The 27,406-nt window shown below is 45.8% G+C and overlaps 1 protein-coding gene across 1 annotated transcript; it reads right to left on the bottom strand.

The window, feature by feature from the left end:
- Positions 1-612: 612 nt before the first annotated feature.
- On the bottom strand, positions 613-26,948 carry ALKBH8 (alkB homolog 8, tRNA methyltransferase). The gene is made up of 12 exons (XM_075266127.1): positions 26,930-26,948; positions 20,375-20,515; positions 19,993-20,233; positions 19,586-19,708; positions 18,233-18,328; positions 16,270-16,374; positions 15,489-15,559; positions 10,602-10,708; positions 8,093-8,244; positions 5,868-6,127; positions 2,292-2,441; positions 613-1,223 (listed from the first exon to the last, which is right to left on the bottom strand). Exons 1-12 carry the CDS (start codon positions 26,945-26,947, stop codon positions 765-767), a joined length of 1,923 nt encoding a protein of 640 aa, XP_075122228.1. The 5' UTR covers position 26,948; the 3' UTR covers positions 613-764.
- Between the last annotated feature and the right edge of the window lie 458 nt (positions 26,949-27,406).

Below are 27,406 nucleotides of genomic sequence, written 5' to 3'. Positions count from 1 at the left end.
CAGGCTGAGAGTCATCTCTGGACACTGACAAATTATTGGCTAGAGAACCCCTTTAAAGGGAGTCTGTCAGCAGTAAATTGGTTATAAACCTATAGAGAGGATTCTACTGTTTCCCAGTATGCCTATTATTCAGCTTTCATGTAAATTGTCATTATACTCATATGCAAATGAGGGGGAAGTGCTTTGGCTGGAAATCTAGAACTCAGACCAAAGCCCAGGCATGTGAAGGCGCACCCCAAAACATAGCAATAAAGAAGTGATTTACATGAACATGGGGCTCCAAAGCTGCATAACAGGTATATTAGGAAACTGTAAATCCCCTCTACAAGGTACCAGGATTAGCATAATAACTTTACAGCTGATAGACTCCCTTTAAAAAGGAGTCTGTAAGCAGAATTCAGACCTGCAGGGTCACTTGAATCATGCAGTGTTTTCTGCTTGTGTATCGCTGCCTCCGTTTCCAAGATATCAACATTTTTGCAAATTAGTTCTTTGGAGCAATGGAGGCAATACCATTACCCCAAAGAGGTAAGAGTAATATTCTGGTTGCTCCCAAGAGGTAAGGAGCAACAACGTTCTTGCTCCAAAGAGCTCATTTGACAAAAACAGCGATATCTCAGCAACGGAAGCAGCAATTCAAGAGAAAAATGACAACGCTAACCTATCTATCTGCGGGGCTGGGTTCTGCTGACAGACTCCCTTTAGAAAGCCTGATGCCAATGTATAGGATTGTAGTTCCAGATGATTTCTTCTTCTTCCCCTCGTCATAACTTCTCTACAATGACGCACCAGTTTCCCTGATCGTGGTAACTGTGCCGGACGGCGACGCCGGCGATTCTTCTACACAACGTTTCCAGCTCTCCTTCTCGAAACACATGATAATATCGGTGATAGACGGAGCCTGGCACCAGCTGGTCTTCCACCTTGGCACTCGAGACTTCATTATTTCTACCTTGATTGTTTGCTTTCAGATGCCAAGGAACTAGAAGGTCTTGAGAGTCAAATGCAGTCCTGTTAGTATGTACGGGGAGAGTGGAGACGGACTGATGGCTCTGTTCAGACTCCGCATTCTGGAGGAGATGCTCATTAGACGTCTTCCCTTCCTTGAGATACTTTGACTTGTTCTGTTTGTACTCCTGTTCCATAGCCCAGACGTAAATAAGAGCTTTACCTCCTGGTTTTAGGAGACGGATTAATTCTTGTACAGCGGCCAATCTTCTGTCCTGCAAGGAAATGGAAGTGAAAAAAATGTTTTTATTTAGAATATTACATTTCCCAAACTGTTATCTGTAGACTACAGGTTGCCTACAAAAAAAATATTGCAGTTTATGGTAAAATCACTATGTTACTATTGAGCTCTGCTGTGGGGATCAATAGTAATATAGCTGTGGCAACCAAATGGCTCACGGGGTAGTCGACAGACTCCTGAAAATGGAATCTGTGGTTACAACTGGGCAAGACATCTGAGGGATTGATAGCCCATGATCGGGGATATCACGGACACTGCTGCCAGGTCCTTGCTCTGTAAAACGGCAGAGACTCGGTGGCTGTGATTTCTGGTCAGCTCATGACCAAGTACCATCGTCCAGCAGAGATCATAAAGGGATTAATGTGTGGAACTGGAGATCTGGGCTGTGAGCTTTGGTTATTCAGCAGCCCTCCTTGCAGCTCCTTCTCCCCTCTCACAGCACAAGTCTCAGATACAAGGAAAGTGCAGTATCATTAAAGTTTAGTTAGTTTTTATGTTTTTAAGACCTGCGGGATGGGAAATAAGAAGGCAAGCAGAAGCAACTGAATGAAAAACTGCCCAAAAATACTTAATACGTGTTGACGGTCACTTACTATTGAAGCAAAGGATGGTAATAAGCTATAAGTGGTGAGGAACCCAGGTGACATCTGTATGAACATGCCGAAGAAAGAGTCATCGGCTTTCTATCGATTGTACACTGGTTGATGGGGAGATCCCACAAGAGGGCCCCTTTACTAACAGAGAAGTCCCTAATAGAGCATTTAATAACAAGACAAGAATTCCCATACCCAAAAAATCTGCCACAAAGATGGAAACGGTACCAGTGGATAAGGGAGGACTTCTAGATCTGTGTGGTCTGTCCACTGGAGCCTACAGTTATCAGGAAAATGGGGTCATGATTCCCTCGTTTCAATGGAGTGATGGCCAAGTGCGCACACTACCACAAGAGCTGTACTCGGGTAGCTCCATCAGTCCAATAGTCAAGTGGGACCCCACCAATCTAGCAGTTACACTTTAAGAGCGCACAACCCATCCTCTATACCTCCGTGGAGAAGTGGTGGATCACTGCTATGGAGATGCAGGCATCAAATGAGGCGCTTCTGAAAGGAACCGACAACCCATCACAAACACAGGCCTCAAACTTCCTTTCTCCACAAATGTCCACGAGGTTCTTACTGCGGTCACAGCCGATCTGAGAACGGAAAATTATATTGTTAGAATCCACAAGGACCGTTGACTACTAAGGACAACCGTTAACATGGCTATGATGTTTCCCATACACTGCACACAGAAAGTAGAGGAGATTCTGCTCCATGACTCTCTTTCATTCAAAAGCATTAGCAGGATCATATATTGTAAGACATTATAGGAAAGTACTGACAAGAATAAAGCACTTGGGGTAAGACAGAAACTTACTATTTAGCTCCAGCAGTCTTTGCCTATGTCTGTGTATTTCTCGACTCTCGCTCAACTCCTACTCACTTCTTCCACTACTCTCTTTATAAACTTTTACGTAATAAGATACCTCTGTGAGATGCAGTCCATCTTACTCTACCAAGATGGCTTCAGGAGCAATTTTTTGCGTAAAAATCAGTTCAGGAAAGATTGGAGGAGTAGCCTGATAAGATGAGATGCAGGGATTTGCCCCTGTACTATTGATTTATGCAAAACAAGGTGAAAATTGGTGACCATTTAAAGGGACTTTCTAGTTAACTATAAACCTTGAAATAACTCATCAATATCTAATTGGTGGTCATCCGACACCCCTAAAAATCAGCTTTTTGAATGAGCACTGCGGCCTCTTCACCAAATACCAAGAACAGCGCCATACATTGCATAGGGACTGTTTGGTATTGCAGCTTAGCCCCATTCGCTTGAGACTGCTGGAGCTAAATAGTAAGTTTCTATCTTACCCCAAGTGCTTTCCTATAACGTCTTTCAATATATGAGCTGCAATACCAAGCACAGTCCCACGGGCCACATGACAAATGAGTGCAATGTCGCTGCAGAAGCAGAACCACACTCGGCGCTGCAGCTGATCTGAGTCCTAACCCCACTGATCAGCTATAGATGACCTATCCTTAGGAAAGGTAAGCCACAGTTAACTCTTTAAACCCCTTTATAGAAACTTTAGTGTAACAAAAGCAACGTAAAGTGAATGGACGACCTCAGCTGTCAGCGGCACCTTGAAACACAACAAGTCGCCGTTACAATAAGCGATAGTGAAATGAATATCCATGGGTGAGGGACAGGAACCCGTCAATATTATTTACAAGCGAAAAGCCACCAAATGAACGTAGGCAAGGCTGAGCATTTAACCAGACGGTCATGTGGAAAATGTACTTATTATGTGCAACAAGAAGGGAAAGAGAAATGACCTTGAGAGTGATCTTAATACGGCAAGAAATGTTAATGAATTGTAACCTAATTGGAAGGAACAAAGCGTATTACTTTGTAATTTGCATCTAAATTGCATGAAATACATTTTGCCTCTCGCTTGCTTTCTGTCCTTGCCTCCGACCACATAAAAAACAGGGAAAATGACAAAGCGGGAGGAGGACTGAGTTATGGGCCTCAATTACAGTTTACGGGCGCTGTTAATTATGGGTTAGTGGCGCTCATTTCCGTGCCCGCTCCTCCGTCTTATTTATTTATAAAGGATTGAACTGGCAGCGAGTGATGATAAGGAAACGTCGGCCCGAAAAAACAGGTCACCATAAATCTTACAGAGCCTGGAGGACAACTCAGAGCTGGGGACGAAGTTACCTTACTGCCAAATGCTTCTATGCGGGCCTGGACACCTGAAAAATATCACAGGTTTTAGATTTTCGGTAAAAAGTTGACCTAGAGGTTTTTTTTTTAATGTAGATTGTGAGCCCCATATAGGGATCACAATGTACATTTTTTTCTCCTATCAGTATGTCTTTGTAGAATGGGAGGAAATCCACACAAACACGGGGAGAACATACAAACTCCTTGCAGATGTTATTCCTGGCGGGATTCGAATCCAGGACTCCAGTGCTGCAAGGCTAACCACTGGGCCACCATGCTGCCCCTAGCTGATCTACAGTTTTATACTGATTTCCGGAGTCGGAAAGGAATTTTTTCCCCCAACATGGGGTAATTGACATCAGCCTCATGGGGGGGGGCTTAGCGGCTGGACTTTCTGGAACTGAAAAATATTAAAAATTTTAGATTTTTAGTAAAAAGTTGATCTAGGGTTTTATAGTGATGGTCAGAGATGGAGTTGGGAAGGAATGTTATCACCCAACATGGGGAGCATCATGGGGCTTCCTCAGGATCAACGCTGTAAAGTTAGGCTGTTAACACGGGGTTTTTTGGTCATAACCACCTGTCCCTGGTGCTCCGATGTCCTCCCGGCATGGTCCAGTCCTGCTGCTCTAGTGTCTTCTTGAAGTGGAACTCCTCACCGGCTGTGGTGTCTTGGATCCCTTCCGCTGAATACATTGATTGGCCTCAGCAGTCATGTGACCGACGAGGCCAATTGATGGCCTGAGGAAGGGACCAGGAATGTCACAGGTAGTGAGGTACGTGGCCTTCACTGAGGACGCCGATTGGCCTCAGCAGCCACGTATGGCAGGGACTTCTGCTGAAAGACAACCACAGACAGGACTACACTGGGAGGCCCTGGAGAACCAGGGACAGGTGAGTATGATTTATTGTTTTTTCGACTCCCCTGACCTATTTAAAAAATAAAATCTCATGCCAGGCCACGTTACTGAAAGCCTAAGAATCACATGGCCACTGAGAAAGGTCAGTGGCCTCAGTGGTAACTAGAGAGGGACCGCTGACGTCACTCTCTTATGTCACCAGTTTCTATTGACCGATGAGGCAATTAATTGATCTTGGCGTTCACATTGGCCTAGGGAATCTGCCTCAAAATCCTCCTGCAAAAATGTCTCCCACTCATTTCAATCGGAGTCCCTCGCTTTTTTTTCCCCGCTAGCGATTTTTTTCAGCTAGCGGGAAAAAGAATTGACATGCCCACGGATTCAGCCGCGGCATCCGCGGCCTGAGACTCCGTCCTGATTGGGCTCATTCATTCGGGCCTAATCAGGAGTGAAATGCCGCAACGTTGCAGATAGCCATGCAGAAGAGTCCCACCCTTAGGATTTTTGACAAGGCTGCCCTTGCATTAGATGAAAAGGACGCAGGCTGCGAACAATGGAGCGCCAGGGAGCAGCAAGTTTGTCTTTTTTAAATATTTTAATACCTCCCCCAGCCATCCCGTCAGGTGCTCCAATTCCTAGACAACCCCTTTAAGAAGCTAAGGTTTAGGGTCTTAGACCTCTGTAGCATACCACCACCTATTGTTGCTATCTGTAGAAATCAAAGTTTGAAGAGGCCTGGAAGTCCGCTGTAATGAGTCCGCTGACGGACTCTGGTGCATGCGCATTGTGCACAGTGAGGCTGAGGTCAGTATAGCTTGCTTCTCTGCGCACGTGCAGCACATTAGCGTACTTCACCATAAACCGTACCGCACCATAAACTTGCATGCTTGGCTTAGCAGAGAGTACTTTTTTACATAACTGGGAGAGGGAGGGAGACATGTTACTGTTAAAGTGAACTTATACTCATCTTTACAAAGATCACTTACCATGTATAAATTCTTATTGACCCCAATATATTTGCCGTTGCCACAGCCCACATCGGCCACAAGGGAGCCTGCTGATAAGCTCATAAGGAAGTCTACCACCTTGGGCCATGGGGTGTGCCTTGTGCGGCTGAAATGTCCTGCGATATCTTCATAGACCTTGTGAACATATTCCTTTTCCAAGGATTCAGGCTCTAGGTCACTGACCCGAGGAGGAGATTTCTTCTCTATGTCTTGTTGGCTATCACACACAGAAGGAAAAGCTGTAGGGAAATAGAAGAAACAAGTATGTAAAGTGATCTGCAGACAGACAGGTTTCATGTTTTTATAGGTATTAAAGGGGTTGTCCCATAACAAGGATCCTATCTATACTGCTAGTTTATGTGGATTTAAGACATTTCCTGAATACATTGCTTTATCAAAACTGCTTTGTTTAGCCGCTATCTTATTTTATTCACTTCATTGTTGACACTGCGTTTCTATGGCCACTGGGCTTATCTGCTCAGTTCCCAAGTGACTTAGCTGCCTGCTCTCAGGGGGGAGGGGGGGAGTGCTGGGAGCAGCTCTGAGCTGTGTATGTCTGACAAGCAACGGAGCTCCTCAGATAGGGGAGGGGGAGGTGAGAGCTCTGGATTACTGTGCTGCCTATCCTCAGCTTTTCCACTTATCAGCCGGTTTAATTGAATTTGGCTGATAAGGGCTGAGATAAGGAGTCCTTTACCTCTGTATGTAATGCAAGCTGACTCAAATCCAACTCTGCTACATCAGGCTCTACATCAGTTCATACTGTGGTAATGCATTTACAACCAATCCCTCATTACTGACTGCAAACATAGCAGAGCAAGTGAAACCCCGCCACCAATGTGCTGAGAAATCCAGGAAGTGAAGAGAGCACAGAGCCTGCAGGCTGCAGAACAAGAGTTATGGGAATACCCCTTTAACTAAAAAGGAGTCATCATACAATTCTTTTTACATCTTTTTATTTTAAAGCGATTTTCCAGAATTTAGATATTGATGACCTATTCAGACTGCACACAAGAGCAGTCACAATAGTCTGACGGGTCATGTTTGCTGTAGCTCACTTGTCAACTTTAACGTATAGAATGGGACAGGATTAGCAGAGTTACCGCAATGCTGATATGTACAGAATGGAGCAGAAAGCAGACAGCCCTGTCCTCCCCATGATGTCATCACTTTCAGTGGTGGAGGAGATGGACATTTAAGGGGTAAGTACTATTATTTTATTATTGTACATTATGACTTTCCTAAATTAAAGAGAACCTGTTAGCTGGTTCAGGGCCCCTGCCAGTAAAGGGGTTGACCAGGATATGAAGATTATATACACTCATGACCTATTCACAGAGCAGGGCATCAGTATCACATTGGTTGGCATTAGACACTTGGATCCTGGAATCATGAGCGGATTCTGCCTCTATAAGGCTAGGTTCACACCTATGTTCGGGGTTTCTGTCCCCGAATCTGCTTACAAAATGTGGGCAAGCAGGACTTTTCTCTCCACATTTTTCAGGTGGAACCTGGACGGAAATCAATGGACCCCATTATAGTCTATAGGGTGTGGGGGTTTCTGTAGGTAACCACTTTTTAAGCAGATTAGATTTCAGTGTGAACCTAGTGTAAACTGTATATAAGGTATATGGATGGAAGCAGCCAAATGAATGGGAGTGTGGCTGCAGTTCTCTGGCGCCTCCACTATAGTGTACAGACACCTACACTGTACAGTATACAGATTCCTAGTCTGTATACTGTAGTGGTGGTGCCGGGGAATTGCAGTTCTGCACCGATTCACTTGAGTAGGCGTAGCGCTGCTTCCAGACACCTTGTATGCGACTTCCAGCCGGCGGTGCGAGTATAGTCATCAGGTTCCAACCAATCTTATTCTGTGGATAGGTCATCAGGAGAGATGAGTGAACACTGTTCGGATCAGCCAATCTGAACAGCACGCTCCCATAGAAAAGAATGGAAGCACCTGGCACGTACACTTTGCCGGCGGCCGACGGCTTAACCCCCCGCGTGTCGGCTGTTCCGAACAGTGTTCGCTCATCTCTAGTCATCAGTATCTGTTATCTTGAGATCCTGGACAACCCCTTCAAGCAGGCTTAATGGGTTTTAGGGTCACAAGTATTACATGCAAATTCTAGAAGGCTAATGGGGTACGTGGACCAGGGTTGTTGTGGGACAACCCCCTCTAACGTGAATGTGAAACTTACCACATTGACACGAGCCATGTCGTATTTTCCTAAATGTAAAGGATGTCCTGGTCCCCCTCTTGCTCAGGGTGAGCTCTTCTGCATTCCCGCTGACCGTCCCAACTTTCTGTCCTTCCGATACTTGAATAACATCAAACTTTCTTGGCGTGATGCTGGAATAACCAAAGTTCAGTAATTATAGCGCAAGGAGAAGGCGAAATGGATTTAGCAATAACAAGTGAAAAGCTGCAGAAATGCGCTGATTCGGAGCGCTCTCCCGGCGCCACCGACATTACTCAAAGGAGAGGAAAATTGTTTTGCTATTGAAAAGTAAATGAAGTGGAAATATCCATAAACAAGTAATGAACTGTCCAGTCTACAAGACGCTCCGCTCCGAGGAGAACCTATACTTTGTGATATGAACTGCGGATCACGACTGGTGTCTTCAAGGCATTCTCCGTCACGGCAGTCATTTCCCTGTCATCCAGAAAGTGACAGGAATCTTTACGGGGGATGGAAACTGTTCATTTAGTCACAGGACCGAGCACAAGTGTGAAGCTGGTGGCACACATTAGGTTAAAGTCGACTGAACCCGTCGAATTTTGGCGAGGACTGGCCAGCAATCTAAAGTGTATGAAGGCCTCGCGATTCTCTCCAAACGCACATGTCGAAGGAGAAAATAATTGGGCTCTTTGGGTTTGAACAAACCCGATCCTTTTGTTCAGTCAACGCCTCGGGTGTATGGCAGCAGCTTACCCCTCTTCAAATTTATAGTACATGCAAGAAGGATCAAACCGAGCATTCAAGTGTATGGGGAGAGGTTAGAGTATGCAACAGACAGCTATCTGAAGCCTATGGCTACACAGTAACTTGGCTGCTACCAAAAATCGTCTTGTCACTTTGCTCCCTGACTCCGCCACCAATGTAAGCGAATGGAGATGCAAAAACTCCACCAGTGTTCAGTTCTTTTGCTGCACCCTCCGGATCACAATGTGACTCCATTCACTAAAAATGGTGAAAGAACACTTCAATTTGTGGTGGGGGGAATGTAAAGTACAGTCTGGAACATTGATGAAAATGGAAAAGGCCATAAACGTCCTCGTGGGTGACTTCTATTGTAGACATGTGGTATTAAGCTTCATGGGCCAACAGCACCTATGTGGTATACAGCTCATGGACCTACAGCACCATGTGGTATAAAGCTCATGGACCTACAGCACCATGCGGTATGAAACTTCATGAACCTACAGCACCTATGTGGTATAAAGCTCATGGACCTACAGCACCCATGTGGTATGAAGATCAGGGACCTACAGCACCTATGTGGTATGAAGATCAGGGACCTACAGCACCATGTGGTATAAAGCTCATGCACCTACAGCACCCATGTGGTATGAAGATCAGGGACCTACAGCACCATGTGGTATAAAGCTCATGGACCTACAGCACCATGTGGTATAAAGCTCATGGACCTACAGCACCATGTGGTATGAAGATCAGGGACCTACAGCACCTATGTGGTATAAAGTTCATGGACCTACAGCACCCATGTGGTATGAAGATCAGGGACCTACAGCATCCATGTGGTATAAAGCTCATGGACCTACAGCACCCATGTGGTATGAAGATCAGGGACCTACAGCACCCATGTGGTATGAAGATCAGGGACCTACAGCACCCATGTGGAATGAAGATCAGGGACCTACAGCACCCATGTGGTATGAAGATCAGGGACCTACAGCACCCATGTGGTATGAAGATCATGGACCTACAGCACCCATGTGGTATGAAGATCATGGACCTACAGCACCTATCTGGTATGAAGATCAGGGACCTACAGCACCCATGTGGTATGAAGATCATGGACCTACAGCACCCATGTGGTATGAAGATCATGGACCTACAGCACCCATGTGGTATGAAGATCAGGGACCTACAGCACCCATGTGGTATGAAGATCATGGACCTACAGCACCCATGTGGTATGAAGATCATGGACCTACAGCACCTATCTGGTATGAAGATCATGTACGCACAACACCCATGCAGAGCTGGTCATGCTCTGGGTGCACCGAACAACAAATATAGAATAAAACTTGACTTTCTCAGCAGCAGGATAACACTTTGTATGGTCAACTACATCACTGACAGCCCCTACAACAGCATATACAGGACACGGAAGCGAATTTGGTGGTCAGAGGCTACTCTTAACGAAAAACAGTCTTCTATAGGTAAGAAAGCAGCTGTGCAAGTAAATACAAATATCCTAGTTTTAGTTATACAGCTTCTATGTAGACCTATGTATAGTTAGACGATACGTGTGATCTGAATGATAGGTGCTCCGAGTCCCCTATGTGAAGGGAATCTACTTGTTTCTATGAAACTGAGAGAGTGTTGAAGGCCCCAAGCGCACGACCGCCTATGGGGGCGATTTAGCATTTGGATGACATTTGTGTATTTTGCTTCAAAATCCGCCTGCAAAAAAATAAAACTCAGTGTGGACATAGCCTAATGAATGTGCCATACATACCCATGTGTCCAGAGATACCTGGCTTCTCCACTCATCACCAGCAGACTGCGCTGTGGGACCATCACCGGGACATTAGCGCCATCTGGATGCCTGAAGTCCATAACAATCTGCAAATAAACATTATTATGCGGCGGAGTTTTTCTGCATTATTCTAATGTGACTTATCCGATTATATAGTGAAGGCTAAATCCACTCAAGTGTTTCTCTGCTCAGCTTTCAAGGTCTGTACAAACAGAAGATAAAAGAGCAGAAATTAAGAATGTGTTCTGTACCTAAGACCCAAGAGTCGCTTAATATTTGACTAAGAGATGAGGGGCGGATTTTATTTATTTATTGCAACTTTTAACTTTGTTGTAATTTTAATGAATAATATTAAAGAGTATGTTTATTCCATTTATTCCATCGGAGCTCTGGGAAGTCTCTGCCGTTCGACCAGCTAGGTCTCCATTTGTCAGGGGCCACAAGGGTCCGAGGACTTGTGCACCTCACGGCCTCGGTCCGATACCCTTTCTATACAATATCAGATCGGTCTTGTATATTGGTGACTGGTGCCCTTTAAAGGGATCCTATCATTAAAAGTCATTTTTTTGTCTTCAACACGTAGGAATAGCCTTAAGAAAGGCTATTCTTCTCCTACCTTTAGAGGTCTTCTCCAGGCCGCCATTTGGTATATAGTCCGGTTTTCGTCGGTATGCAAATGAGTTCTCTCGCAGCACTGGAGACGGTCCCCAGCACTCAAACAGCACTGGGGGCGTCCCCAATGCTGCGAGAGAACTCTCCATCTTCTTCAAGAAAGGGCTCTTCACGCGTCTTCTTCCGGGGCTGGCTTCAAACTTCTAGGCCTCGGGAAAAGCCGACTGCACATGCCTGCCGGCCACAACAAAATGATCACTTACAATACTGTGCAAGCGGCCATTTTTCTTGTGGCCGGCGGGCATGCGGAGTCGGCTCTGCCCAAGGCCTAGAAGTTTGAAGCCACTGCAGGAAGAAGACACAGGGAGAGGCCGTTCCTGAAGAAGATAGAGGCGGCGCTGGAGAGTTCTCCCCCAGTGCTGTTTGAGTGCTGGGGACTGCCCCCAATGCTGTGGGAGAACTCATTTGCATACCGACGAAAACCGGATTATATACTGAACAGCGGCGCGGAGAAGACCTCTAAAGGTAGGAGAGGAATAGCCTTTCTTAAGGCAATTCCTACGTGTTAGGAACAAAAAAATGACTTTTAATGATAGGATCCCTTTAAAGTGCATCCTCGTATATAGTAAAATGAGGTGTTCTGTTTAATAGTTTCCAAATCCGAGCGCCCCAGGCATTACAAACAACACAGGAGCACAAACAGCGCCTGCATTAATAACTTCTGCATCAATAATTTACAGGCGAAATCTCTATAAAGTACTTGTGAAATATTCATGTCTCACAGGGGGTCACCGCGCTGACGCTGCCGCCTCTCGCTACCGTCTCCGTACTTAGAAGTCACAGAAGCAAATCCCAAATCGGCCCCTAAAGCCGCTCTCAGGAGTTTATAGTCTGGGGGGCCAGGAGTCAGATGGCTGGCAGATGTACGGCTGACGCCAGGCCTCCCCAGCCGCCTGTATTATGGCGCTGTTACTGCCGACAGCCCCGGGTTCAGTTCTTAGCGGCAGGCCATGTTAATTTTATAGAGCCCCATCCTGTAGTTCACAAAATGTTCCGCTTTCCAAATAAATGGCTCCTGGTTATTGTGCATAGCTAGAATATTAATATGCCTCTATATGGCAGTAGTCTGCAACCCGTGGCCATGTACAACTCTCAGCATCCTCAGGATGTCATGGCCTGGTGTTGTAGACCCTACTCTGATAGGATGATGGGAGTTTTAGTTGTACAAAACTAGGGAACACCAGGTTAGATCATACGGACCAATGGATGAAACAACTTGTCAAGTAACAACTACCTTAGTGAACCAGAACTGTGCCCTGAGCAATTGTCACTTCTAGAGATGAGCGAACACTGTTCGGATCAGCCGTTCCGAACAGCACGCTCCCATAGAAATGAATGGAAGCACCTGGCACGTGCTTGCATTCGTTTCTATGGGAGCGTGCTGTTCGGAACGGCTGATCCGAACAGTGTTCGCTCATCTCTAGTCACTTCTCTTCTCCCACTTTATTACGAAGCATTACTCAACAAAGGCTCTTAGATCTGCCCATCCTGATCTTTCTGTTTCAGATACTGAATGCAAGAACACAAGACTGGTCCTTAAAGGGGAATTCCTATCTTCCTTGCTCAGCAGTTTGCTTGCTCTTTCCTTTTCTCACTTCCTGTATTCTTCAGCAAGCTGTTTGATGGACAGGACACTATGAGAACCTCAGTAGATATAGACATTGCCTTTACCATGAGAGATTATTGGTCATCATTACTAGAAATCTAATATAAATGCAATTCAAATAATATGCACAGTAAATGTATATTACATTACACAGGTTTGTATAGAAGGCTGTAAATGGCCCCTTCCCTTCATTGAACGACAGGACCAGGGATCTTAGCTGAACAGCCGCCCTATATTCTCATGTTTGTCCAACGTACTGCATAATAGTCATATATACAGTGCTGCATATATAGTCATATATACAGTACTGCAATTGGTGCATGCACACTCCATTGACTATGGCCTGGCTACTTCAGAGCGGTTCTGGGCATGTGCCGATTATGCAATATGCAAAGAACGCAGGGCCAGGTGAGAGTTCAGTTTTGTTCCCTTGCTCTGTCACCCAAGTCAGGGAGGGTGGAAGGAGGCCAGTTACAGCAGACTGGGAGTGGGTGGGGGGCGGTTTGGTACTCCAAAGCCATTGTCCATTTCCATATTTAGAAAAACAAAGAATATCTCAACCTTGGAGATTTAGATTTTTTTAGGGTGAAAACCCATTACATTCAGGTGAGCTACATCTATCTAACTGCGGCCTTTGTGCGTAACCCTTATGACAGACTCCCTTTACTAGGAGCAGAGGCATATACTTGTTGACTGCAAGTGCACTAGGACAGGGTCTGATTTGCCAATTTTTTTGCAGATAGTTGCAAATGCACCAGCGGCCAATGTTTTGCCAATCCAATGTCTCCCCTTTGGCCGTCAATGACATTTTTAGCCTCTGTAGTCTGTAGGTAAATCTGGTAAATTAGGCTCCACCCCCAGGCTGATTACACCCACAGGACCCCCTTTCTCTGAATGTTTCTCCTTGATCACACCCTTACGTTAAAACCCCCCACAAAGCTAATAAAGCATTCAGATCGCTCGATCTTCCCATTCTAATGTGGATTCACACTGTAACCCATCCACAGAAAACTTGTCGCTTGATTTTCTACTGCACTCCAAGGGTCCCATGAATAATGTCCATAGAGGTAAGCTCCAATCGTAAAAGGGCAAGTGTCTCTAATAAAGTGGCCATTCAGTGTAAGGCCTGGTTCACATCTGCGTCGGTAATCCGTTCAGGGGAGTCCGCATGGAGACCCCCCCCCGAACTGACTACCGAACGCACTGACAAGTGGTGTGCAGTGAAAGCACATGGACCCCATAGACTATAATGGGGTCCTTGTGCTTTCCGCATGGTCTCCGCAGGAGTCATGTGAATAGGAAAGTAGATCGTGAACTACTTTTCTGTCTGCATGTTCCTTGCGGAAAGCACATGGACCCCATTATAGTCTATGGGATCCATGTGCTTTCACCGCACACCGCTTGCTAATACGTTCGGTAGTCCTCATGCGGCCTCCCCGAATGGATTACCGACGCAGATGTGAACCAGGCCTAAGAGATGATACAGCTTCACCCAGATACTGTGTAAGGGGGTTCAGGAGATACGGGAGGATCCCATTGTGGAGGAGGGTATGAAGTTACAAGTTACTGCCCAGCTTTAGACAATCCCTGGAGCTACAGCACATAGAGGACGAGACCTAAATCTCTCCCGACCCGCCAGCCCAGACACCACCTTGTCCCTTTAAGTCTCTGCTCTGTGGAGCGTTTGCAGATTCTGATGAGAATTAATTGGCTTGCTGATATTAAAGGCAGAACATGAAGAAATGGTATTTATCTTTGCTGCTCTCTCTGTGGATTTTTAGCCGTGTATCATTTCCCAATTATTAAAATGAGCTGCACCACAATGAGAATTTCACGTTCTCCGCTAATAAACAATGTATTTGCTGGAGCAGAGAAATTCATTTCATCTTTATATCAAGTTCAGATGAAAAAAAAAACACAGCTAAAGTTCAGATATAGCAATCCTGGATATCATCAGCTACAAACTACAGCAGAAAAGCAACATAAGAGGCCGGAAATCATTGAAAATCAGGAATGTCTTATACTAGCGGCCACTCCTCTCGTCTTCGGTCTTTGGTTAGTTTAGCGAGTCTATAGGTGGCCATATACATTACATTAATGTCAGTCAAACCCTACAATATCAGAAGTATCACTGACGTCTAATGTGAATGGGGGTGTTCAGATATAGAGATCACAAGACATATATCTATCTATCTATCTATCTATCTATCTATCTATCTATCTATCTATCTATCTATCCTCTATCTATCTATCTATCTATCTATCTATCTATCTCCTATCTATCTATCTATCTATCTATCTCCTATCTATCTATCTATCTATCTATCTATCTATCCTGTATCTATCTATCTATCTATCTATCTATCTCCTATCTATCTATCTCCTATCTATCTATCTATCTATCTATCTATCTATCTATCTATCATCTATCTATCTATCTATATCTCCTATCTATCTATCTATCTATCTATCTATCTATCTATCTATCTATCTATCTATCATCTATCTATATCTCCTATCTATCTATCTATCTATCTATCTATCTATCTATCTATCTATCTGTCACACCTTATATTAGAAGGTGTTACCTCTGATCCCAAGCTCAAGGAGACGATTTCATCTTCGAATGCAGAATGGGTATCGATATGTGGAGGAATACCTAAGAGACAATGACACCATAGTTACATCTTCCATTATACGGTCACGTAGGGTCTCACTGGTTACAGTTTATTGGACATTGACAGGTATACAAAGTAACTAGAACAGTCAAAAGCAAAGCAGGAGATAGAACAATGTGGTCCACCTGAAATAATAAGTAAATTGCAGATGTATTCTTAAGGGGAATTCAGACATTGCAGTCAAATTGTTCTTTTTCCACAATGAACGAATGTTATCACAGCAAAACACAATGGTGTATGCAATATGTGAATGTGCCATCGCTCAGGATCCATTTATTGGGGTTGATTTATAGGATTATGATTAAAATATAATAATAATGACTGATACATTTATAGCTACAATGGGGCTAGGACTACATGTCGGTCGTGTAACATGAATTTTGCAATCTTGCACTGTGACATTGCAACTAATGGTTGTCACTATGGTTGTGGTGCAACATGTGACTGTCTCACTAAATCTAAATCTGGTACCTTACCAGCGTAGACATCAATGTATTTGCAATTCTCATGCCGCCAATCTCTGATTTTGTCTTTTTAGGGTGCGTTCATATACAGGAACGTGGCACAAATTTTGAGCAGCCCCATCCATCTGGGACCATAAAATCCTAAGTCCTGGGCAATCCCTTTAAGTATGATGTGCACATGCATGAGACATACAATAGGTTCTTGGACAGATGTCTGACTGTCTTACCTTGTCCCGGCTCATACTGGTTTATTGTTAGCTGGTCTGGCATGTCCTTTATAAGCCCCTGATGTAAACATCTGTCCAGCAGAAAGCTGCAGAACTCTGGAAGACCTGGAGAGAGAAGAAACCTGTTCCATTACATGTCTTACATGTGACTGGACTATCTCAGCACTAACAAACCCTGTTACAATGATCCCACTTCTGACACCCTCGGCAAACTGTAGTATTACATGGTGGCCATTCAAGTGACTGCTAGTCCATATCATACATGCCCATCTTGAGACCACTAGTCCAGGGGCCACTTATAAAGTGACTCTTCATTCTGGCTCATAAATCCCAAGCAGAGGACCCCTCTATAATGTCCATATACCCTGACAGGACACAGATAAGAGCTGTCATCATGAGGTCACCTCTTCAATAAACTGCTGCAACTTGTTAATATGTTTTGTATTTCAATTTCTTGCCCATTTCAAGATCTCCGCTTGGAAACATTTTTACTTACATCCCTTATTTCCATATTTCCTCAGGATAAGCCATAAGTATATGATCAATAGGAGAACACCACCCAGACTGATCGTCTGTACGAAGTTGCTTCCAGTACCCTTCCTGTAGACAATACAGACTAGAAGCAGAGAGTTCCATCTAGCGGCCCGGCGTCTTCCCTGAAGCTGAAGTCTCGTATTGTTTACAGGATGGGAGCTGGAAGCGGCTCTATACACATGATCGGTCCAGGGATCGGGTGGTGGCCCCCTCTTGATTCGATATTTATGACCAATCCTTAGGATAGGCCATACAAAAAGTAACCTCAGAAAACTCCTTTAAGGGCTAGTTCACACGGGCACGGAACCGCATATTTTGGTCCTGATTTTGATGCGGGAAGCCATGTCAGAACAGGACAAAAATGCGCCTGCCGCAACTGTCGGAGTCCGGAGGGTGAGGCGGACTCAGCCGCAGAATCTGCCTGAAGAAAGGGCAGCTCGCTTTTTTTTTCTGTGAGCCAGAACATACCGCTGACGGAAAAAATTAAGCTAGCGGCCTACATAGACCTCTATTGTGAGGGGGCGGATTCTGAGGTGAATTCGGCGTCAGAATCCGCCCCCTTTTGCCCCATGAAAATGAGTAGAGATGAGCGAGTACTGTTCGAATCAGCCGATCCGAACAGCACGCACACATTGAAATGAATTGGACGTAGCCGGCACACGGGGGGTTAAGTGGCCGGCCGGCGTCAAAGTGGAAGTACCAGGTGCTTCTATTCATTTCAATGCGTGCATGCTGTTCGGATCGGCTGATCCAAACAGTACTCGCTCATCTCTAAAAATGAGCCCTAAAACAGCAAGGAATTGAAAAAAAGGGAATGTATCACCTAGATGTTACTTAGTGACAAGGGAGTATAGCCATGAGAAGCCAAAAGGGGTGGGGGGCTCTGGTGTCCCATGGCTTGTTCCGGATGAAGTCCCCGCCGCCAGAAAGTGGCCTGGGACAGCAGAGAACCAGAGACAGATACGTATGATTTGTTTTTTTTAAAATTTTTCAACTTCCCCCTACCTCCAGAGAAAAAGCTCTTTTCCCTGGACAATCCCTTTAATGCCTATGACGAATGAGAGCAACGAACATGAACAGCGATCGTGTAAGACCCCCCCTTACAGACACTGCTTCCTCTGCTCTATAAAAGGGGTAATCCCTTTTTATAAATGATCTGCAAGTGTCTGACCAAAGGACCTCCATTGATCCTGAGGGGCCACAGTTTCCCCAAACACAATTCTAAATGGAGTCTACCATAACCAAAATAATGTCTAAACCCCTCTTTGCTATAGTAGTCTATAAAGGGTTCAGAAGCAATTTTGGGGGTGGTAGTGTTGAAGACGTGACATATATCTTTTAGGTGTGACCTATTTGGTTGCAGCCTCACATGTATATGATATGGGGTGCGCCCATCTAACAGGAGCCCACAAAGGGCTTAATAACTCACCTCCCGGTAAAGGCTTGTCCTTATCTACATTGTTATTATCGTACCGAAACTCATATCCATAATGCTTCACCCGTCTATGTTTTAGTGACTTCTGATCTGCAAGTAGACACAAAATATATTAGCTAAACAAATACGAGGACAAGTATATTTGCTGTTAAATTCACAGTCCAGTCCTATTAATGTGACCGCTGCCTACTTTTGACGTCAATGTTAAATAACCAATGGCAGAAGGCACGTGTCATCACCCATCTGGGTGCACTCATCATTGTGGAAGGCATGATGGATCAACACAAGTAGGCATCTATCCTTGCAGACCATGTTCACCCCTACATGTGAATTGTTTTTCCTCAGGATGATGGCATCTACCAGCAGGACAATGTGGCGTGTCATAAATCTCGCAGTGTACGTGTGTGGTTGGAGGAGCACCAGGATGAGTTTACCGTACTCCCTTGGCCAGCAAATTCCCTGGACTTGAACCCAATCGAGAATATGTGGGACCACCTTGATCGGGTTGTTCGCGCCATGGATGCTCAACCGCGTAACCTAGCGCAGCTGGCCACGGCACTGGAGTCGGCATGGCTCAACATCCCAGTGATCATCATCACCACATCCCCTCTCTTCCTGCATGTCTCGCCGTGGTCCGCTCTGCCAAAGGTGGTTATTCTGGATTTTGACAGGTGGTCACATTAAAGGGGTTGTCCCATCACAAGGCTCCTATCTATACTGCTAGTCTATGTGGATATAAGACTTTTCCTAAATACATTGCTTTATCAAAACTGCTTTGTTTGGCCGCTATCTTAATTTATTCACTTCATTGTTTACACTGCATTTCTATGACCACGGGGCCCGGACCACGGGCTTATCTGCTCAGTTCCCAAGTGAGGTAGCTCCTGCTCTCAGGGGGGAGGGAGGGGCTGAGTGCTGGGAGCAGCTCTGAGCTGTGTGTGTCTCTGCCACAGACAAGCAACGGAGCTCTTCAGATAGGGGAGGGGGGAGGTGAGAGCGCTGGGATTTCTGAGCTCTTATCTCCTGCTCTTCCACTTATCAGTCGATTTAATTGAATTTGGCTGATAAGGGCTGAGATAAGGAGTCCGTTACCTTTGTATGTATTGCAAACTGACTCAAATCCAGCTCTGCTACATCAGCTTCATACTGTGGTAATGCATTTACAACCAATCCCTCATTACTGACTGCAAACATAGCAGATAGCAGAGCAAGTGAAACCCCGCCCACCAATGTGCTGAGAAAACCAGGAAGTGAAGAGAGCGCAGAGCCTGCAGGTTGGTGAACAAGCGTGATGGGAATACCCCTTTAATGTGACTGGACTGTGGATCTGCTACAGGTATTACTTACTGGAGTTATCGGTCTCCCAGTGAATATATTCTAACAGGACAAGCTCTTCTTCTGGGGAAACAATATTTTCTACAACCCGAAGGCCGTCCGGTAATGGAGGAGGGGAGGTCTCCTTTACTTCAACTGTAAATAAGAGAGAAGAACATTTACACATCCGTATTTTACAATCCGAGTCTCCTCCGGTCACTGAGATCGATTATTTTATAGCACGTCCCATTCAGATCCGTTTTCACATATCCGAGCACCCAGTGAACTCAACCGAGAGCCAACCCAGCGATCTGCGTGTCACCCATTCCGTTATTACTGAACATACACTGTCAGATTCGGAGATAGAAAGGATCAGGCATACTTGTAGAGGTAACACAAACCGCGCCTGTAGTAGAATAGTCCTAAAAGAGAAGTAATACCTTTATCTACAAAACTAAGGTACAGAGTGATCTTCTGCTTGGCGTCCACAGATAGGATGTCCTGACCGCTGAGTGAAGAGTAAGCGCTGATGGCCGCCTCAGGGGACGCATAGGTGACAAAGGAGTAGGGCTTGTTGGGCGGCATCACCAGCGACTCCACCAGTCCATGTGTCTTCAGGACGTCCAGCAGCTGCTGCCTGCTCACACCGTTCCCCAGACCTCCATTGGCAACTACCAGGCTCTGAAAATAAGGAAAAGTTTATGCACCCCCATGGCGTCCATGTTATTTAGATTTTCACCATCTCCAATCCATGAGCATGGAGCAATACGAGCGCCATATGTAACTGCGCCACATGTACGGTACTACATCTATGCAGCAGACCTTAGAGGGATGTGACACTGTCTCTATGCCTTCATGCCGCAGCAGAATATTTTTGGCCTTCACTTCTTTCTTCATCAGCTTCTTCTGGTCTTTGCTCAGCTTTGGTCTTGCGTTACGTTCCGGCATCTGCTCTTCTACAGACTATGGAGTAAAACACAGAACCGTATGAATAAGTGGGAAGGAGGAATGTGAATACCGCTAAACAGTTCACCTCCTCATGCTTCTGTCCTTATCCTTATGAAGAATGAAACTCACATTAGGGCGGTTCACATCTGCAGCCGTGCGCGCTTTAAGCAATCCGCTGGGTTTCCGTCTTCTGCCCCGAGAAACTGGACAAGGGACGGAAACCCGGCAGTCAGTTTTCAAACCCATTCAAGTGAATGGGAAAAGTGAGCACCCGTGAGCGTTTTGTGCCTGTTTGCAGCTAAAGTGTTTGTTTTTTTAACCGGACACAAAGTCGGACATGTAGTTTCGCCGCGGACAGACACAAAACGCTCACAGGTGCTCACTTTTTCCATTCACTTGAATGGGTTTGAAAACTGACTGCCGGGTTCCGTCCCTTGTCCATTTTCTCGGGGCAGAAGACGGAAACCCACTGGATTGCTTAAAGCGCGCACGGCTGCAGATGTGAACCCGCCCTTACAACACTTACATGTTTTCTCAATGTGAACAACAACCGATAACTGATGGAATTTTTTGGCAGTTTAATACTGATGACTAGAGATGAGCGAACAGCGTTCGATCGAGTACATCTTCGATCGGATATCAGGCTATTCGAGATGTTCGATTCGAGTCGAACACCAGATGGCAAACTCACTAAAAATTTGATTCCCCTCCCACCTTCCCTGGCGCTTTTTTTGCACCAATAACAGCGCAGGGGAGGTGGGACAGGAACTACGACAACGGAGGCATCGAAAAAAATCGGAAAAAGTCATTGGCTGGCTAAATCAGGTGACCTCCAATTTATATGAATGGTGGATTTAATATCCGGTTCATATGAGACTGTGAACTATGTGATTGTGAGACAGGGATAGATGTACCGGCAGGGTTAGCTCGGCATAGGAATGCATTGACCAGCGTTGATTGGCCGAATGCCATACAGAGTACAGCATTCAGCCAATCAACGCTGGTTCTGCCGGAGGAGGCGAAGTCTAAGATCGGTCCACAGCAGTCTCCATTCTGGTCCGATCTTAGACTCCGCCTCCTCACAGACGAGCCTCCAGCAGAACCAGCATTGATTGGCTGAATGCTGTACTCTGTATGGCATTCGGCCAATCAACACTGGTCAGTGTATTCCTATGGGAAAAAGTCAGCTCCCGCATATCGCAAGCTGACAGGGATCCCGATGTAATACAGTGACTTGGGCATATTAGATGCCCCCAGACATGCTTCCCCTGCTGTCCCAGTTGCATTCCAGGGTGTTGGCATCATTTCCTGGGGGGTTATAGTGGACTTGGTGACCCTCCTGAGTCGAATAGTGGGTTCCCCCTAAATGAGTATTTATTCCCCATAGACTATAATGGGGTTCGATCAAACAGTCGAGTATTGAGCGGCTACTCGAATCGAACCTCGAACATTTCACTGTTCGCTCATCTCTACTGATGACCTATCCCTACAACAGGTCATTAATATCATATCATATTATTGGGAGATCGACACCAGGCACCCCCACCGATCAGCTGTTTGATGTGGCACTTCTGCTTCCCCTATCAGTGACGTCATTATCATGAGTCACATGGCCTGTCTAAAGCTCAGTCCCATTCAAGTCCCCAAACAGATTTGCACAGGTAAAACTTGCAGTGCACCAGGCAATGGAACAGACAGAAAAACAAGCTATGACGTTGCAGCAGATTTTCACAACTCAATGTAGCAAGGGTGTAACATGTAATTCTGCTGCAGATCTCTTTCTATAACGCCTGAAAGGAATACTGTATATTGAGAGAAAGAGAAATACTGGTTTCTACCACAAGGTGGCAGTATGTAACCATTTATGAGTTAGGAAACCGGTAAAGCTATGTTCACATTTATATATCAGAGATAGGAGGAGAAGGGATCCCTGCAATTGGGCAGGACAGTACGCTGTTTAATAAAAGGCAGGAAATCCCTCCTTTTGGGTAAAATCTGAGGTTACAGTGACTTACAAAAGTAATCATACCCCTTGAACTTTTTCACATTTTCTCACCTTACAAACATAAACTTAAATGTATTTTATTGAGATTTTAAGCGATAGACCAAGACAAAGTAGCCGATAATTGTGATGTGGAAGCAAAATGATACAAGGTTATCAAAATGTTATTCAAATAAAAATCTGAAAACTATAATGTGCAATAGTCTTCACCCCCCTGTACTCTGATACTCCTAAATAAAACCCAGTCACACAATTGTCTTCAGAAGTCACTTCATTAGTTAATAGACTCCAGCTGTGTATAATGTAGTCTCAGTATAAATACTTCTGTACTGTGGAGGCCTCAGTGTGTTTGTTAGAGAACACTAGTGAACAAACAGCATCATGAAGACCAAGGAACGCACCAGACAGGTCAGAGATAAAGTCGTGGAGAAGTTTAAAGTGGGGTCAGGTAATAAAAACACATCCCAAGCTTTGAGCTTCCCAAGGAGCGCTGTTCAATCCATCATCCAAAAATGGAAAAAGTATTCTACAACTGCAAACCTACCAAGACATGGCCGTCCACCTAACTGACAGATCGAACAAGGAGAGCACTGATCCGAGAAGCAGCCACGAGGCCCATGGTGACTCCGGAGGAGCTGCAGAAATCCACAGCTCAGGTGGAAGAATCTGTCCACAGGACAACTATAAGTCACGCAATCCACAAATCTGGTCTTTATGGAAGCGTGGAAAGAAGAAAAGCATTGCTGAAAGAAAGACATAAGAAGTGCAATTTGCCCAGCAAACACGTGGAAGAAGGTGCTCTGGTCAGACGAGACCAGGGGTGAACTTTTTGGCCTAAATGCAAAGCACTGTGTGTGATAGAAAAATAACCCTCCTCATCCCCCTAAACACACCATCCCCACTGTGACACATAGGGGGCAGCATCATGTTGGGTGGAGGCTTTTCTTCAGCAGGGAAGCTGGTCAGAGCTGATGGATGGAGCTAAATTCAGGGCAGTCCTGGACGAAAACCTGTTGGAGGCTGCAAAAGACTTGAGACTGGGAAGGAGATTCGCCTTCCACAAGTCAATGACCCTAAACCTACAGCCAGAGCTACAGGGGAATGGATTAGATTGCAGAATATCCATGTGTTATATTGGCCCCGTCACAGTCCAGACCTAAATCCCATTGAGCATCTGAGGCAAGACATGACAATCACTGTGCACAGACGTCTCCATCCAATCTGGCTGAGCTTGAGCTATTGTGGGAAACAATAATGGGCAGAAATCTCATCTCTAGATGCACAAACCTGGTAGAGACAAGGCCCAAAAGTGAAATGTGGCTCTACTAAGTATTGATATATGGGGGGGCTGAATACTTTTGCACATCACACTTTTCAGATTTTTTTTTTTATGTGATTAAAGTTTTGCCAGCCGTGTGTCGTTTTCCTTCCACTTCACAATTATCGGCTACTTTGGTGCAGCCAATAGGGAGAACAATCATCGGGAAGAATGGGCTTTCATCTCTCCCAACTTGTTGTGCAGTTCAAATGCTTATCCTTTTCCCACTGATGCCAGGACAGCGGCTATATATTCTGTCTCAGATGCCCACCTAGAAAATCGCGGCGGTTTTCATGCCATTTTTCACTTGCGTTTCAGCTGCTAAAATTGACATGTGACAACTTTACCGCAACCGAATATCTCAGATCTAATAACAGGGAAACTAAGCTCAGACCTGGGCACTATGGCTGTCCCTGACAGTGAGATGGGGGCACAATGGCTGTCCCTGACAGTGATATGGGGGCACTATGGCTGTCCCTGACAGTGATATGGGGGCACTATGGCTGTCCCTGACAGTGAGATGGGGGCACTATGGCTGTCCCTGACAGTGATATGGGGGCACAATGGCTGTCCCTGACAGTGATATGGGGGCACTATGGCTGTCCCTGACAGTGATATGGGGGCACTATGGCTGTCCCTGACTGTGACATGGGGGCACAATGGCTGTCCCTGACAGTGATATGGGGGCACAATGGCTGTCCCTGACAGTGATATGGGGGCACTATGGCTGTCCCTGACTGTGACATGGGGGCACTATGGCTGTCCCTGACCATGATATGCTGGTACTCTGACTGGCTAACAGTGGTACACTTGCAAGGTAATGTGACAGGGGGTCTCAGGCCAATTTTAAGGCAGGTATTGCGGCTGGCAATGATAATGTCACGTGGGCACTGTGTAGGGCTCTGGACTTAGTAGGCCAAACCACTGACTCCTCTATTTTTCCACAGACCAACTCTGACTCCTTCATAAATGGCTGACAAACATGGTCAGACAGAAACAGTAAAGATCCTCTAAGGAAAAATATAGCAATGGATTCCTATAATAGTAAATATGTAACTGCCCATCTAATTCATTATACAATATTAATAATTGTAGAAGATAATTGCAAAGAATCATTTTAAGTTGGAGTCAGAGAGGGAAAAACTTCCAACTTCAACTCCTCAGCCCTGACTTGTTTGCTGACATTAGAGGGGAGCTCTAGTAAGATACTGTCATGGGAAGCAACACAGCCGTTATAGGAGTATGTGTCTGACACTGTACAGGGCTCTATACACTGTATGCACATGGTAGGGTTATGTGTCTGATATGTTATGGGGCACTGTGGATGACAGTGATGTGTAAGGTAATCTGGTTGTCATTGGAGAGCACTGGGGGTGGCACTGTTATGGAGGCACCATGTCTGGTTTGTACTGTGATGGAGACACTATGTCTGGTTCTGTTAAGGTGGCACTATGGCTGCCACTGTTATGGGGGGTACTCTGGCTAGCTCTGTTATGGGGGCCCTATGTCTGGTTGGCACTATGATGGGGGCACTATGTCTGGCAACTCTATGAGGGCACTATGGCTGGCTCTGTTATGGGGGCCCTATGTCTGGTTGGAATTACGATGGGGACACTATGCCTGGCTCTGTTATGGGGGCACTATGGCTGTTACTGTTATAGGGGCACTATGGCTGGCTGGCTCTATTATGGGGGCCTTATGTCTGGTTGGCACTATGATAGGGGCACTATGGCTGTGACTGTTATGGGGCACTATGGCTGTCAATGTTATGGGGGCACTATGGCTGGCACTGTTATGGGGGCCCTATGTCTGGTTGGAATTACGATGGGGACACTATGCCTGGCTCTGTTATGGGGGCACTATGGCTGTTACTGTTATAGGGGCACTATGGCTGGCTGGCTCTATTATGGGGGCCTTATGTCTGGTTGGCACTATGATAGGGGCACTATGGCTGTGACTGTTATGGGGCACTATGGCTATCAATGTTATGGGGGCACTATGGCTGGCACTGTTATGGGGGCCCTATGTCTGGTTGGAATTACGATGGGGACACTATGTCTGGCTCTGTTATGGGGGCACGATGGCTGTTACTGTTATAGGGGCACTATGGCTAGCTGGCTCTATTATGGGGGCCCTATGTCTGGTTGGCACTATGATAGGGGCACTATGGCTGTCAATGTTATGGGGGCACTATGGCTGGGACTGTTATGGGGAGCACTATGTCTGGTTGTCACTATGATGGGGGCACTTTGGCTGGCACTGTTATGGGGGCACTATGTATGGTTGGCACTGTGATGGGGGCACTATGGCTGGCACTGTAATGGGGGCACTATGTCTGGTTGGCACTATAATGGGGCACTATGGCTGGCACTGTTATGGGGGGCTCTATGTCTGGTTGGCACTATGGCTGGCACTGTTATGGGGGCACTATGTCTGGTTGGCACTACAGCTGGCACTATTATGGGGGGGGCTCTATGTCTGGTTGGCACTATGGCTGGCACTGTTATGGGGGGAACTATGTCTGGTTGGCACTATGGCTGGCAATGTTATGGGGACACTATGTCTGGCTGGCACTGTTATGGGGACACTATGTCTGGTTGGCACTACGGCTGGCACTGTTATGGGGGGCACTATGTCTGGTTGGCACTATGGCTGGCAATGTTATGGGGACACTATGTCTGGCTGGCACTGTTATGGGGACACTATGTCTGGTTGGCACTATGGCTGGCAATGTTATGGGGACACTATGTCTGGTTGGCACTATGGCTGGCACTGTTATGGGGGCTCTCTGGCTGGCTGTTCTGGGGCACTATGTCTGGCACTGTTTTAGAGACATGTCTCAGATAAGATTATGGTTTGGATGAATGCTCTGCACCAGCTCTTACACATGTATATCTTGCACAGTGTACCCAGCACTCCATACCTACATTCTCATTGGCATATAATTGCATTAGTCTGTGCTCCCCTCAGCCCTTGCACTACAAGTTCCAGCATGCTCTGCGCTCAGGCTGCAGTGTGGATTCCTAGTAACAAGTGTATGTATAGCTCAGTACATGCCACCCCCTGCCCTCAGCCCTGTGATAACATCATGTACAACCGTGCACGTTACCTCCCTGCACGCAGCCATGTTCAGGAAGTCACCGCATGAACTACAAGTCCCGGCATGCAGCGGGCGCGCCTGTCCCGTGATCCTCCGCGCGGTCCTACGTCATCTCTGCTACTAGTTACCCTGCAGACGGCTGGAGAGCCGCAGGCTGCAGGCGCGGAGTGAGCTGACTAGTGTCTCGCCAGCTGGGAGAGAACTACTACTCCTTGCCCTGGGATGCTGGGAGTTGTAGTGACACACATTGTATTACACAATAGGAGACATTTGTAGGCTCAGCTATTACCCCCTGGTTTTGTGTGTGTACTAATGAACAATAAAGCTGGCAAAATACAAAACAAAAACTGTAAAAAAAATCATAAGAATCCAATCTATAAATGATATAGTAATGCAGAATCACTGACAGTCTAGGACTATGTTCACATCTGCTTTTGATAATACAATATGTCTATGGCACTCAGTGTCTTAGGCCTGGTTCACATC

Source organism: Leptodactylus fuscus, chromosome 2 (genome assembly GCF_031893055.1).
Source record: "Leptodactylus fuscus isolate aLepFus1 chromosome 2, aLepFus1.hap2, whole genome shotgun sequence".
In the NCBI taxonomy this organism is placed as follows: Eukaryota; Metazoa; Chordata; class Amphibia; order Anura; family Leptodactylidae; genus Leptodactylus; species Leptodactylus fuscus.
This window is presented reverse-complemented; position numbering and strand designations above follow the sequence as displayed.

Coding starts and splice junctions, on each gene's coding strand:
- ALKBH8 (XM_075266127.1), bottom strand. Junction 15,560..16,269: donor CCAGTATGAGCCGGGACAAG/GTAAGACAGTCA, acceptor ATTGTCTCTTAG/GTATTCCTCCACATATCGAT. Junction 8,245..10,601: donor AGGTATCTCTGGACACATGG/GTATGTATGGCA, acceptor TGGTTATTCCAG/CATCACGCCAAGAAAGTTTG.